This window comes from Thamnophis sirtalis, unplaced genomic scaffold (assembly GCF_051295495.1).
Source record: "Thamnophis sirtalis isolate CommonGarterSnake01/CBP01778 unplaced genomic scaffold, rThaSir2_p1.2 scaffold_3, whole genome shotgun sequence".
Lineage (NCBI taxonomy): Eukaryota > Metazoa > Chordata > Lepidosauria > Squamata > Natricidae > Thamnophis > Thamnophis sirtalis.
In genome coordinates this window covers 149,949,250-149,964,198 of record NW_028261383.1, presented here as the reverse complement: position 1 = coordinate 149,964,198, position 14,949 = coordinate 149,949,250, and the positions used below count along the sequence as shown (strand labels likewise).

The 14,949-nt window shown below is 41.3% G+C and overlaps 1 protein-coding gene across 4 annotated transcripts in view; it reads right to left on the bottom strand.

The window, feature by feature from the left end:
• Positions 1-3,625: 3,625 nt before the first annotated feature.
• NR4A1 (nuclear receptor subfamily 4 group A member 1) overlaps positions 3,626-14,949 on the bottom strand; it is a 46,218-nt gene continuing 34,894 nt past the window's right edge. For all 4 annotated transcript variants that reach the window (XM_087710384.1, XM_087710385.1, XM_087710386.1 and 1 more), the window contains 5 exons: positions 12,514-12,643; positions 11,337-11,488; positions 9,486-9,688; positions 7,816-7,994; positions 3,626-6,806 (listed from right to left, as the gene is read on the bottom strand). In XM_087710384.1, coding sequence (XP_087566510.1) covers positions 6,550-6,806; positions 7,816-7,994; positions 9,486-9,688; positions 11,337-11,488; positions 12,514-12,643 — 921 coding nt within the window. In that variant the 3' untranslated portion in view covers positions 3,626-6,549. The remainder of the gene's footprint in view (positions 6,807-7,815; positions 7,995-9,485; positions 9,689-11,336; positions 11,489-12,513; positions 12,644-14,949) is intronic.

The window sequence follows — 14,949 nt, the reverse complement described above, 5'->3', positions numbered from 1 at the left end:
TTTCAGGACCCAGGAGGGTCTCATGGCTTTCCCCCCACATAGCTCCTTGGTGCTTTAAAAAAAATCTACGTGGGTAAGCCCTATCCACAGGGTAGATTTTGGGTAGCCTGTGCGTCTGATGTATATCCAGTAGCTCAAATTCTCTTCATATGATGTAGGCCAAAGGTGGCGAGGCCTGTTATGTTTTAGCATTATTTTTAGTGTGGTAAAACTAAGCTGTTTCCTATGAACCGGCTTGGCTGGTGATGTCAAAACGGGTTACATGTTGGCAACCACACGGAAATAGTTTGCTGAACTTCATTCAGGATTTCTTAATTTTATTTCCCAGATCTGACCCACCTTAGGTTTTTCAAGATCAGTCATGGTCACGAGAGGACATCAATAATGTGCATGGAATAAACTGGAATTAGTGTAATTTAATTTTAATTAAGCTTAGATTGAAGCTAGAATACATATACTTAAATTTTTGTCCTAAATCATTTATTTATTCTGATCTCGCCCATTTAAAAAGTGTAGCCCCTGGAACTCTACTCAAAAGCATAATGGGTCTCACTCCCCAGAGAGTTGAGCATAGAAATGGTCTTCTCAGTGACACTTATGTGCAGTGGTTGGGTTAAATTTTTTTTACTACCGGTTCTATGGGTGTGGCTTGATGGGAGTGACATGGCTTGGTGGGTGTGGCTTGATAGGTGTGGCGGAGGAAGGATACTATGAAAATCTCCATTCCCTCCCCACTCCAGGGGAAGGATATTGCAAAATCTCCATTCCCTCCCCACTCCAGGGGAAGGATACTATAAAATCTCCATTCCCTTCCCACCCCGGGGAAGGATACTGTAAAATCTCCGTTCCCTCCCAATCAGCTGGGACTCAGGAGGCAGGGAATAGACGGGGGAATTGGCCAGTCAGAGGTGGTATTTACTGGTTCTCCGAACTACTTAAAATTTCCGCTACTATTTTTCCAGAACTGGTCACAACCTGCTGAATACCACCTCTGCTTACATGCCATGACCATAACTCTCTCCAAACAGATGGTGTGGCTCCTTTTAGAAACGTTCATGCTAAGTTCCTCTCCAAAGAATTGAACACTCCAACAAGCAAATCATAGCAACAATGGGGGACTATTGTAACAAATTCTATAGGGCTTCTTTCTACAGTCTGGTGTCCTACAGGTTACTGAACTTCATCACTTCTAACCAACATGACTGGGGGGGGGGGGCGGCTTTCTAGCAAAGATGACAAGAGATACTTCATTCTCCTTAGTCAAGTCTGTGGTTTGATGCTATTCAGAAAACCTGGAATAATCTCATTGGAAAGACAATGTGGATTAATCTCATTGTAAGGATAATGACTTATATTATTGAAGTGGTGAAGCTCAGCTACTGAACAAGCCAAAACAGGGCAGAATTCCCAATATGTATATACCAAATAAATAAGGACAAGATAAAACTATAATGGATATATTCAAGGAAATCATGTCCAGGCATGACACCGATAATATGTAAGCGTTTGATACTCAACTCATAATTTGAAGTACCCTTGATATTACTAGAATTTTGCAATTAATTTTGTATCTGTCTTTTGAATGACATAAATAGGTAGGTAAGAAGACTTCTCTCACTATATAATCTCCCAAAGCACTTTGAATTATAATGACAACAATTGTGTCATAATGATGGTGATAGGAACAAGCTCTTGCCATCAGGCTTACAACATAAGAAAACAAAGAACAGGGAATGGATGGAAGAGGTAGAAAAGAGGAATCAGTTTGACAATATTGGAGGAAAACAGAGCAATAAACAAAGAGATTTTAGACCAATCTGAATATTACCTGATCTTTCTTTACTGAAAGACATGTCTCATCAGAGCAGTGCTTCTCAACCTCTGCATCAGTAGTGGGATTCAAAATTTTTACTACCGGTTCTGTGGGCATGGCTTTGTGGGCGTGGTGTAGCTTTGTGGGCATGGCACAGGAAGGATACTGCAAAATCCCCATTCCTTCCCCAAGCCACTAACCTGCTTTCCAGCTCTGTTCTCCTGTTCAGGGCAACAAAAGAAGATCAGCTGGGAGGCAGCAGGGGCAGAGGCAGACAATTTGCTGGTTCTCCGAACTACTCAAAATTTCCCACTCCGGTTCGCCAGAACCTGTCAGAACTGGCTGAATACCACTTCTGCTGTCTGCATCTCTGAGATGTATGGACTTCAGCTCCCCAGAATTCTGGGAATTGAAGTCCACACATCATAGAGATGCTGAAGATGAGAAACACTGTAATAGAGATATGGCAAATTACCCAGTAGACTAGACACTCTTGGCCAAAGGGTGAGATGCTGGGCTGTGCTTCCATTCAGGTTTGTTATTCTAAGTGCTATCTTTCTTTCTTGCAGGAAGAACCCTACAGTTGCTCCTTTGGTGGCAGATGGAGGGGGAAATAATGTGCACCCAATATTAGTCTTGGATTGACCCACGCAGGGACTTGGATTTAAACAGAGCAGACCCTACATATAATGTTTTCATCTGGATATCTTGGAAGGCTTTCAGCCCCTAAGCGATTCTATATATTATAGAAGAAACTGGGAGAATTTTGGTTTGTACCATTTCTGGTTCCAGAAGAGGTTTAATAATACTCTTGCAAGCATTATCATGCATAAACAAGGAGAAAGGTTTCCATTTCCCCCTATCCCATGTGTGACAATGTACTTACTACCTGCAGAGAAGGTGTTTTAAAAATATAATAATAACGGGTCAGTAAGCAAGACCAAATGAAAAATAGAAAAAGAGACATGGCAGAGCAAAATATTACATGGCCAGTAGGTCAAAACAAAAAATAAAAATAAAAAACAGCAGGCAGAGCAGATAACCTGGCAATGGCTAAGAGCAGGAAAGCTGAAGAAAGAGACAGTGGGGCTAATTTTGACTGTACAAGACCAAGCTTTAAGAACAAATGCATACAAAACCAGAATTGGGCAGACAGCAAATGCCGCTTCTGCAAAGAAACTGAAGAAATAATGGACCACTATATAAGCAATGTTAGCTACTGCAAGAAGTTTGCACAGACTGACTACAAAGAATGGCATGACAAAATAGCAACAATACCTGCAAGAAATACTACTTAGCTGCAAGCAAGAACTGGCAGGGCCATAAAATAGAGGAAGTAATGAACACGAAGAAGCTAAATGTTCTGGGACTTTAGAATTCAAACAGACAAGCACCTGCCACATAATACCCCAGACTTAATAACTGTCAATAAGAAAGACAAAAAAGTTGGAATAGTGGACACTGCAATACCTGAAGACAGCAGAATAGAAGGGAAAGAACTGAAAAAATATCACAAAACAGACCAGCAAATTGAAGCAGAATGACTGTGGCAAATGAAAGCAAAGATAGTACTAATAGTAATAATACGCTTTTTGGGTACAATCACAAAACAACTGGAGCACCATTGGAACACGGTCAGCACTGATGAAATCACCACCGGTCAATTGCAAAAGGCAGCTTTACTTGGAACAGCTTACATCCTGGGACAATACCTTTAACACCATCAAACAACAACGTTTGCCTATCTCAGGTTCTTGGGGAGATCTTGATAGGGGAATGAAAATGCCCAGTGCAGTCTAAACATCTGGCTGACTGAATGACCACAATGATTTATTAAATTTGTATGAAACATGGGGAAAATACAATCAAATAATATTCACGCAGAATGTTCCCTGCCTCCCAAAAAGGAGAAGACAAAACATAAATAGATCACCAAGGTAACGAACAGTTACTCTAGTTACATTTGGAATAGGCTGATGGGTCTCTTTTTCTTTCTTTTTCCTCTTTTTAATAATTAAAAAAAATTTACAATGGCTTAGTTAGAGTTGGAGGCTCAATGGACAGGTGGGAGAAATTTTGGTCTGTAAATTTTTTTTTGAGCATTGGCCACCCTATTTTTGTGGGGCTGCTTTAGCCACCCTTTTTCATGCCAAAGTTCAGAAGAGAGAAGTAACCTCAGCTAAATCATATCAAGTTCTAAAAAGGTAAGCCGATCAACTCAGCTTGGTATAGGTTGTGGAGTTTGACTTCCCCCTCAATCCAAGTGTTTGGATTTCCAGATTTGAACTTGGATCTGCTTAACGATGTTTTGTGGAGGTAATTTATGCTACCCAGAGTTTCCAGTGGTGAAAAATCTATTATTTGGTTCATTCCAAGTAATGTTTGCCCATTCTCCAGCTTTTCTTATCTTCAAAGAGATTAAGGCAGTACGAGGATTCATTTTTAACTTGAAATACTTGTTTGAAATCAGCTAAAAGTGGCTGTCCATGACTTCAAAAAAAACATGAAAACCTTAAAATAGCAAAATATTACAATATTTTTAGAAATATTTCTAGAAGTTGTCCTACAGAAGCAAATCATGAAAAGCTCCAGTATTTTAAAACAAGTTGTATACTTGCTAATACATGCAAATGAGTGAATGTGCATTAAATGGATGTGGATAAGAGCTGGGTTTATATGCTATGCAAAGCCAGAATGAGAATATGCAAAGCTAGAATAAGCCAAACTCAGCCATTGTATATTAAAATCTTAAAATTTATTGTTTGTAGCTATATCAGTTTGGCTTATTCAAAAACATGATTACAAACTGTGGCTTACAGCAAATCTATGAAACCTACAGCACCTGAAAGCACTGAAGAAAGCAGAACATTAGTGTGAAAGTCACATCACAAATGGTTTGGGGTTGCACAGACAGCCCTCTGAAGTCCTTGGTACTCTCTGAACTTAGTTATTTGCTTGCAAATGATGAAGCGTCTTGGTAACATAATCAATGCTAGTACGTATAGGGTTTGCTCCCTATTTATATGCATTAGTTTGCCCTGTCAGTACTGATGGGAGTATGGTTTTTCTCCTTGGTCATTCCTTGATTATTCCTGAAGCCTGGGGAGGGTGAAAACGGGTATTGTTTTCTGTTTGTTTGTCTGGTGTTAATCCGTGCTTATCTGGGCATAAGGTTCTGGAGAGAATGCGTTGTTCTTTTTTGTTTCCATCTGAGCTTTATCTTGTCTCTTTTGAATGGTGTGTAAATAAGGTTTATTTCTATTGAATGGCGTGTAAAAAAGATTTATTTCTATGTGTTTGCTGATGGCAAATTTGTCTGAATGCCAAGCTTCCAGGAATTCTCTAGACTAGACGTTCTGTGCAAAAGGCCCCAAATTGATCACCCAAGCACCAAATAGGGTTGTCTAAAAACCCTATCACTGCTTTCTATAAAAGTATAAAATATTATAGGAAACAGTGTTAGTCTCTGGCCTTAGAGTTGTGTTTTTTTCCCCTTTCCTTTCTATTCTGGTCTTGTATATAGGGCCATGCTTTCCCCTGCACATAATTCTCTAGTTCCACAGAACCTGGGCTACTCTGGCATATAAATGATCAGGCACATAAACAAGTGGGATTAAGAGTTACATCTACCTGGATAATCTTTTTTATTCAATATATTAAATATATATATTTATATATATTAATAATTGGAAAAGTCACATACTGGAAATTGGAAAGCAGGGATAGACAAATATAAATGTCAAAAAATGGAGGACTTTACAATACAAAGTTATTTACATAAAAAGACAGAAGATGTCCTGCAGGTGTAGAGCGATACACAACTGTTGGTGGCTCAAGACAAAGAGCCTTCCTTTCCTCCGTATTTACAAGCCTACCCATCGTTCTTCTTATATACATCTTTTACACAGAAATTACTCAACAGAGCAAAACAGCCACTGTCTAAGCAGAAGGCGGGAGGGACATATGCTTATTTACGGCAAAACTCTCCCTGAACTCTACTCCCACCCCCACCCCCCAATTGCACCAAGGACAGGATGCAAGCAGTTTCTAGGCCGAGGGATTGGAAAACTTCACTTGCCAAACCTGGGGGTGTAATCCAGGACTGATGAGAAAGTCAAATAAGAGAAGGCAACCTTTTTTTAAAAAAAAAATTCCAACTGGCCTTCAACTGTCAAATCAATGTAAATGTTCCATTTGTGACACAGACAGTGGCTCCATGCAACACTATGGAAGAGGGGTGCTGGATTGCACACAGAGCTGTTGGCAGGTCCTGGAACAAGGCAGCATTGTTTAGGGATTGTGCACGTAACCCGAGAAGGCACACAGGGCTTCCCCCACAAGTAAAAATAAAAATAAAAATACAAACTCCAAGTTGTCCCATGTTCAGAGAGAATTACATGGCAATTCTTAATGTCCTGGTAACCTCTAAACGTCAAGGGGAATGAGAGGGAAAGGGCGCGTACAGTGCTTATGGTTTTCAGTCTCCAACCACGGGACTAACATTTGAAAACACTCTTCTGGAAATGTCTCTGGAAATGTCCCTGCAAACGTCCCTCTGGATGGAAGAGGGCAGAACATTCTTTCTGCCAGTTTTTTCCTCTCCCTCCGAGGGAGATAAATGGTGACGGCCTTGGTGGTTGTAGGAGGCAGGATGAGAAACCCAAACAAAGCCACTCTCCCCCCCAAAGAAAGCACCGTTTGATTCATGGTGGCTGTGGTTTCCTTCCACCTTGTCCTCAGAACGGCAGCGTGTCCATGAATATTTTATCCACAATTGGAGGAGGGGGCACCAGGTCTTCTAACTTCAAGTAGAAGATGCGCTGCAGGCCTTGAGTGCAAAGGGTGCGGAGCTCAGGAAGTTTGCCCAATAACTTTGAGAGGCAGTTGGGCTGTACCTGCTCACTGGTGATGGAAGTCACGTGGTCCTTAAGGCAACTGACAATGCGGTTCTGGAGGTCTTCAACCTTCTTTGGCTCCTTTAGCCCATGGCGATCTAGTTGAGAAATCAACAAAAGTCTCATTTCAAAGTGCTTAGATACACAACCTTTTGAGGAATGTATTAACAAAGCTCTCTATTCCCGATGTGCTGTGGAAACTAATGAGAAGCTGAGGTTTTTACAGAAACATTCTCAGTTGTCTCTATGGAGATTCTCAGTCATCCAGGTCATGGTTGTCCCCAAAGTGGTTTTTCAGGAGGCCACTGGACTTTCGGTTTTTTCTTTGAAGACGTTTGGCTTTCTCATCCAAGAAGCTTCTTGGAGTGCTGAGCTGAAGAAGCTTTTTGGATGAGAAGTAAAACGTCTTCAAAGAAAAAACAGAAAGTCCAGTTGCCTCCTGAAAAAACACCTTTGGGATTTTCATTTATATAAATCTATGTCTCAGCAGCTACACCAGAACAATCCCGCCTTGTGTTTCACAAAAAATAAACACAGAAAAAAAGCAACGTGAGGCCTTCCTTTGGACATATCAGTTTCATCACATAAAGAAAAGTGTACAAAAATAGGGATTCTATTAATCTTTTTTTTCCAGGGCTCTCCAGCAAATGCTGCCTGAGCCACATGGTTTATGATGACGAAGTTGATTATTTTCAACCTCCCTAATACTAGATCCTATTCCAGGGACAGAATGTTTGGTCCTCCTAATGTTACTAAATTGCAACTCCAGACAGTTATGATTAATGATTAGGGATGCTGAGGGTTGCTATTTAGCACCTGAAACAACTGGGTAGACACAGATTTCCCACTCTTGACACACTTTTTTTCTGAAGACATCTATGCTACAGGCATCAGTTAAAAACTTTTGTCACATATCTGGAGCCCCCTTCAATCAGACTTACAATTCTGGTTCATTGTAGAGCTTAGAATCTCTCAATTTCCATATCCCTAACAAGCAGAGTTGTTTGATCTTCCCCTCAACCTCCATTCTATACTATATTTCCTGCTTGCGTGTCTCTCTGTCTGCTTGTCCGTATGTTTTTCTCAAGAGCCCTCCTGTCCACCTACCTGTAATGATGACAAGTGCTGCAAGACAGGAGAAGGAGGGCACATCAATGTTCATGCGGTGGAGGTTCTGGGAAAACTCTATGATGGAATCTATCCATTCTCCAAATCCCCGGACACACTGCATACGATGTAGCACAACGCCGTTGCAGAAGATAAGTTTGCCTTCTTCTGGCTTGGATCTGCAAGAGATAAAACATTGTGCAGTCAGAGAAGAGTCTCAGAAACAAACACCTGTAATGAAATATGGTAGTAATGGCAGAACTATGCAGAAGATCCCAAATTCAACCTCTGGCTTCTCCAGGCAGCGCTAAAATCAACTCATCACCACAGACCCCATGAATTAAGGTGACAGTTAAGTGCCCAGCATTTCCTTCCTTACCAATTGTGGCTGGGAAGGGGCGGCCCACTGAATCTAAGCAAGCGTGGGTGGCTTGTGTGAGTTCTAATTATCACATTTAGAGTTGCTTGTGTTAATTACATTTTTATTTGCTGCTTCTCAGAACGAATTCAGGGCAGCAAATATAGCTCTTGCGTGCATCAACAGATATTCTATTTTCTTCTCTCAGTTGCACTGTAAGGTGACTAACCCAAGCAGCCAAGATAAACTTCACACCAAGCTGTTTTAAGCCTTAAGTCCCCTGGTCAAAGTCTGACATGCTATCCAATTTATTACCTCAACAGACTTCCTTTCTCATCTTGCAGGATTACCTTGCTACTTTGAATATTGCTCTTACTTTGATACCTGCAGCCCCTAATGTCTGTCTAATGTCCTATTGGTTTATTTAGCTACACACACACACTTTTTATTTTAAAAATCCTGAAATGTTAATTATAGAAGCATAGGATAAAAGCAACATACACTCAACTTTTAAAAATTCCTTTAAAAGTCCCTGCCCAGAAGTTCTCTACTTTACTGAATCAGGAGAGTGAGTTCATTTTTACTGGCATCATTGCCCATGGCAAATACTCACTAGCTATGTGGATTATAAATCAAATTATGAAATAATTGAGGTGGGCAGCCATCATATATTTTAACGTTATTAGTGGAAAAATGTCTATGGAGATTGGCAGCCATCCAGGTCATAGTTGTCCCAAAGGTGTTTTTTCAAGAGGTAACTGAACTTTCTGGTTTTTCTTTGAAGATGTTTGTCTTCTCATCTGAGAATTTCAAGCAGCTTCTTGGATGAGAAGCAAAAAGTCTTCAAAAAAAAACAAAAACAGAAAGTCCCGTTGCCTCTTGAAAAAGCATCTTTGGGTTAGTAGTAGTAGTTGTGATGATGGTGATGATGATCAGTACTGAGGATGCAAAAGTCATAAGGCTATGGTAACAACCATTTCCCTGTTCTGATGTTCAGAGCATCTTCAAGCCACTGGTCCATTATAGCAGAGGTCAATGTCCGTTTTCATTGCCTACTGGACTAGGCATTTGGAAAAAGGTCACTGAAATGCACCAGACATCCTCCAGGTGGAACCTATCCACAAAAGGCATCCCAGCCTCTTTTTGCTGTGCTCCTGTGATGTTAAGGAGCACAGGTAACATTTTAAAATGATGCTGCACAAAGTTATAACTCAAAGTCACTGAATGGCTTCACATGAACTGTTTCTCAATTGGAAAGGCTAGGAGCCAGATGGGGGCTAACAGACATGATGGTTTGTAGCTATGACGTTACCTGTATGCTAGCCGTAGGATGAAGAGCTCCAAAAAAGCAGATTCCAAAAGCAGGTCCTGGTCTTCTTTTGGAAGCTCTAAGAAGCCCTGAATCTTCTCTGCCCATTTCCGGATCACGTCCATTGAGCCCGTTAATAGGTCATAGAACAGCTGCACATCCATGCAGTCCTCCTTCTCAAACTGATAAGAGACAGATTCCTGGAACTGACAACACAAACAAGCAAGCCTTTAGAAAAGAAACAGTGCATTTCTTGTGAAGTGGGCAAGCAGTTATTTCCTTGAGGTCAGCAGGACACAATCTAGAAGGTGCACTCAAAAGTTCCTTTATTCTCTTAAGTGACCGAAATATATCCTATAAAATCCATTCTGGCAGTCTTTCTGGTTTTGGCAGGGCTATCTAGCAGGAAGAGCTTCGGCATCGTAGAATATGTGCTCTAGAGCACGGGCGTCAAACTCGCGACGTCACATTGTCATGTGACATATTGACTTTCCCCCCTTCGCTAAACCGGGGGTGGGCGTGGCCAGTGTATGACGCATCTGGCCCGCGGGCTGCGAGTTTGACATCCCTGCTCTAGAGGGTGGGCAGGACAAGCCACATAAAAATAAAAATGACAGCTTATTTGATAAGTTGGAAAGTGAAGAGTTTACTCCTATCAGGTTATTTACAGGATGGCTGTCAATAATCAAATCTAGTGAAATATCTGTTTCATCGTTACTCATTCCTAGCTGGAAATTCTGGGATGAATAATCCCAAGTATGCTATACTTAGAAGGTTTTTTTCTCTTTGCTCCAAGTTGATGCACCATCATCAGGGTCAGATATGAAAAATCAAACCTGTAAATGTTCATATATGGTAATTGAATCTAGATGTCATGTCCTTTTAAATGTTCACTTTTAACAATGTCAATTAAAACTTGACGTTGCAAAATTGAATGCCTCTCATATGAGGAGGACAATGGCAAAATTTCTGTCTGTAGTTTTAGCCCAAAGGAATAGGCTGATTCCTCCCACTCAGCTTTGTTTTAATGTAATATATTCATATTTCTATATAAAAATTTCTCCTTAATTGCTGTATTTGTCTTAATGCTTATTAGTTTGGTGTTGAACTATAAATTAATAAATACTAATAATCTCAACTCTTAATGTCTCCAGGTTGGGGATGGCCAATGTATACAAACAGCTCATAAAATGTAGCTGCTGAACAATAACAATCTGTTTAAACAATAGTCCCCAATAATAAACTAAAGAAGTCATGGCTGTGAATTGAAGTGACAGCTGCCACCTTAGATGCTTTAATAAGTATTATGTGCATGGTTTTTAAAACCATGCACATAAGAAAGATATGAATTCTGAATTGTCCTGAAAACTTCTAGCTAAATGGTGACTGAGAATTTTTTTTTAAGTAAATAGAAATAAATTACACGAATCCATACAGATAAGACTGCCTATCACTGGCTAAAAGGACATATGAACAATGCTGGATGAGAGATCTTGGCATCATCCATCACTACCAATTGCCACTTACCAATTTAATTTGGCAGAGACATTTCAGGCATAAATATTTCATGTGATATGTGCCTTTCTCTGAGCCACACATGACCAGGCCAATAAACCAAGTGTGCATTTCATAAAAAAGCAAAGTAAAAAGGGGGAAGATATATCCACTGCCTTCTGTGTAAGAAGCACAAAAAAGCTTCCAGATTCATTATGATCAATTGATGGTTGAAGGACTGGAATCCAAAGCTATCAACTTATCTTCTCACTTTTCAGTTTCAGAAATTCAACCCCCCCCCCCCCAAATGCTAGTGTCTAGGGCACAGAATCTCACATTTCCAAAGATGTAGCGAAATACCTTGGAATAGTCAAGTTTGGTAGCGCTGGGTACAGAATCTATGTGTGCTCTCACAAGTGAGGAGATGAGGCTGACCGGTGAAATATCTTGAGCTTGTTTGGGCTTGGAGGGCAGCCGACCACGTCGGCCTTTCAGGCTGTCTGTCCGCACCACTGAAACAAGAGGAAAAGGGAAAGGGGAACAGAAAGGTGAGGAGGGGATTACAGGCAAGCAAGAGTATCACCAGGAGAAGCCCACAATCTAGGAACAGCTGCTTCTTTTTTAAAAAAATCAAGGACCACAAACTGAATCTCAGCCAGAGGCACATGATGTTACGCTTCCATGCAGCTTAGCCAACATCCAATGGGGTTGAGAGCTGTGCTGCATTTTATACCTTATGGGGGCTTTTTATAAGGGCAGAATATCTCTTAATATTGGATTTGTTTGGGGTTTCACTTAGCATGAACGCCGATATTCCGGCTTATCTTGTTTTATGGTTTCATTTGCTGCGTGATTTATTCAACAAATTGCATCACAGATTTAAGCAGTGCATGACGCTGGTCAAAGAATATCTAACATCCTAGGAACTACTCTGAGCAGCCAGAGGAAGTGGTCAGAAGCTCCAGCTTCCTTTCCCTAAATTTCCAATCTTAGAAGAATCCACAGAGCAATGTGATGTTCACTTCCATTGATTGCCTCCTGTCACAAGGCTCTGAATAGCTCAGTTCTAAACAAGGTGCCAACCCTCATGGCCTGAAACCCCAACCCTGATATTGTACATAATACAGTTCCTGTTGTTTGGCTTAGCACAAAAAGCCAGGCAACTGCCCATACTGATATGTCATTCTTGAAGAGTGGATGTTTTCTACCATTTCAGCCCATCCCAGGGGCTAGAAAGAGGTTTTAAGCCCTTCTTTGCAATTACAGGTGCTGGATCAGGCAAATGAATTGCATAACAAATGCAGGTAACATCCTCTTCTCCTTCCGCTCCTTCTTCTTTTCAGCCAGTTACCATTCCTCTTGCAAATATTTAATTTGCTCTGGGAGCCAAATATCTTAATTCCAGTCTGTTACAGCCCTCTTTAACCTGGAACCTTACAGGCATGTGGAAGCTCAGCTATGAAAATGCCTCACCAGCCTGGATTTCAGAGGACTTCAGGATAAAGAAGACAAGTGAACAGGAAGGAACATGCCTCACCTTCTTTGACCATTCCCACAGCAAGGCACTTCTGGAACCGACAAAACTGGCACCGGTTTCTCCGCCGCTTGTCCACAGGGCAATCTTTGTTGGCTAAGCAGATATATTTGGCATTCTTCTGTACTGTGCGCTATGAGAGAGAACATAAGAGTCAACCGCTATGCATTTAAACCTTGGTGACAGAGAAACTAAGAAGTAATTACCAGAGATATATTTCTTGCGACATTTTTACAACCTGGGTGGTTTCTCATGTCATCAGGGAGTTATCCTGTACATATGACTAAAATCCCATCTGTGCATCTTCAATGTCCAGCTAGACCTGCATATCTTTGTTTATAAGTAATAATATTCTAATGTCACAGAAATTGAAGCTGAAATAATTTCAACTCATCACCTGTGCTAGGAAAGAATGCAAAGTGTTTCTGTTTTAAGAGAACTCCCAGCAGCTCCAGCCTGCATTGGTAATTGTGAAGGATGTTGGAAACAGTGGTTCAACATCTGGAGTGTCCAACATTATCTACTTCTTTGCATTATTGGATTGTGGTATCTACATACCGTAAGTCACACACACACACACATGCACCCAGAGTCAAGAGAGGAAAGCATTTTATCTGAGATGACATTCTTTTGTGATGTTACATGAATGACAGCCCTAAAGGTAAAGGTTCCCCTGCACATATGTGCTAGTCATTCCTGACTCTAGGGAGCGGTGCTCATCTCCGTTTCAAAGCCGAAGAGCCAGCGCTGTCTGAAGATGTCTCCGTGGTCATGTGGCCGGCCTGACTAAACACCAAAGGCGCACGGAACGCTGTTATCTTCTCATCAAAGGTGGTTCCTATTTTTCTACTTGCATTTTTTACGTGCTTTTGAACTGCTAGGTTGGCAGAAGCTGGGACAAGTAATGGGAGCTCACTCCATTAGCAGCGCTAGGGATTCGAACCGCTGAACTGCCGACCTTTCTGATTAACAAGCTCAGCGTCTTAACCACTAAGCCACCACGTCCCTTATGACAGCCCTAGTGCACCTAAAATCATTGTACAGATGATTCATAGGCATTAAACCTCTATTGTTTTCCCAGTTTCTAATTTTTCCAAATTTGTCCATTCCACGTTGTTTTGGCATTTTATTTTTTAAAAAATCTACTTGGAAATGTACACACATTTTTCTAAGCATTCCTGCATTCAAGTTCCTTTACTTTGGGGTTATTTATAAGTCTTGGCAGTAGGACAAGTGACATGGTCATGTGGGACTGTGAACATATATCGATAATGCACAAAATGTCACTTCCTTGGTCAGCAACGTTTAACCAAAGGCAGGGTAAATCAAGGTAAGTGTCGGGAGTGCAGAAATGCCTAGAAAATTGGAGGGCTTCCGTTTCTTCTTCCATTTCTTCTTGGTTTTGGAGGCTGAGTGGGGGGCTGTGTTTTCCTTGGAGAACTAATGTCTTTATGTGCATAGCATTCTCGCCTATTTTTCCCCAACAACCACAATCTTGTGAGGTTGGTTGGGCTGAGAAAGAGGGACTGACTTAAATTACCCAGTGAACTTGCATGGCTGAGGGTAGGTTAGGACCTGTGTCTCCCTGGTGCCAGCCCAACTATGCCCAAGACGCCTCAGAGGCTAGACCTGCTCCCACCGTTGCCTAGCAACGAAGAATAAAGAGACCTGTCTGGGCCTAGCGTTGGCTGGGAAACCCACCCTAGAAACAAGGCAAGGCAAGCAGAGATGGTTAAGATCAAGATATCAGAGAGAGTTTTCCAGTGCCGAAGCCTCCACTGACAAGAAAAGACAAAGAACTCTAAACCTTCCTAAATGAAATATGGAAGAAAATTTAAAATGGGCACAAAGATTGCAATTATATCTGCAAGTTACAGATGAAGAGCAAGAGCCGGGAGACTGTACACATTGTGTGGATGGTGCACTGTACAAGAGAGAAAGCTTTTAAAAATCCTTCTATCTATGCAGACCAAGCAAACAAAACATTAGCAATAGCTACCATATTTTTTGTATAAGACACACCTTTTTCTCTCAAAAAAGGGGCTGAAAATATGGATGCGTCTTATACACTGAATACAGCATTTTTTGCCTCCCGAAGCCCCACCCCCTTCGCAAAATGGCCGTGCAGAGTTTTTAGGAGCCTTCCAGAGTCCTCCTGGGGGCTGGGGAGGGCAGAAATGAGTGAAAAACGGACCACTTTTTTGCTCAAATTTGCCCCTCCAGCCCCCAGGAGCACTCTATAAGCCTCCTAGCGGCTATTCATGCCCCCTTTTGACACAAAATGGGCCCGTTTTTGCAAAAAACAGGTAGTTTTTTGCTCATCCCCCCCCCAAGCACTCTACAAACCACTTTAAAGGCTATTCATGGCCTTTTTTTGAAAAGAAAAACGGGCCCATTTTCACAAAAACGGGCCGTTTTTGGGAGGTCTGTGGAGTGCAA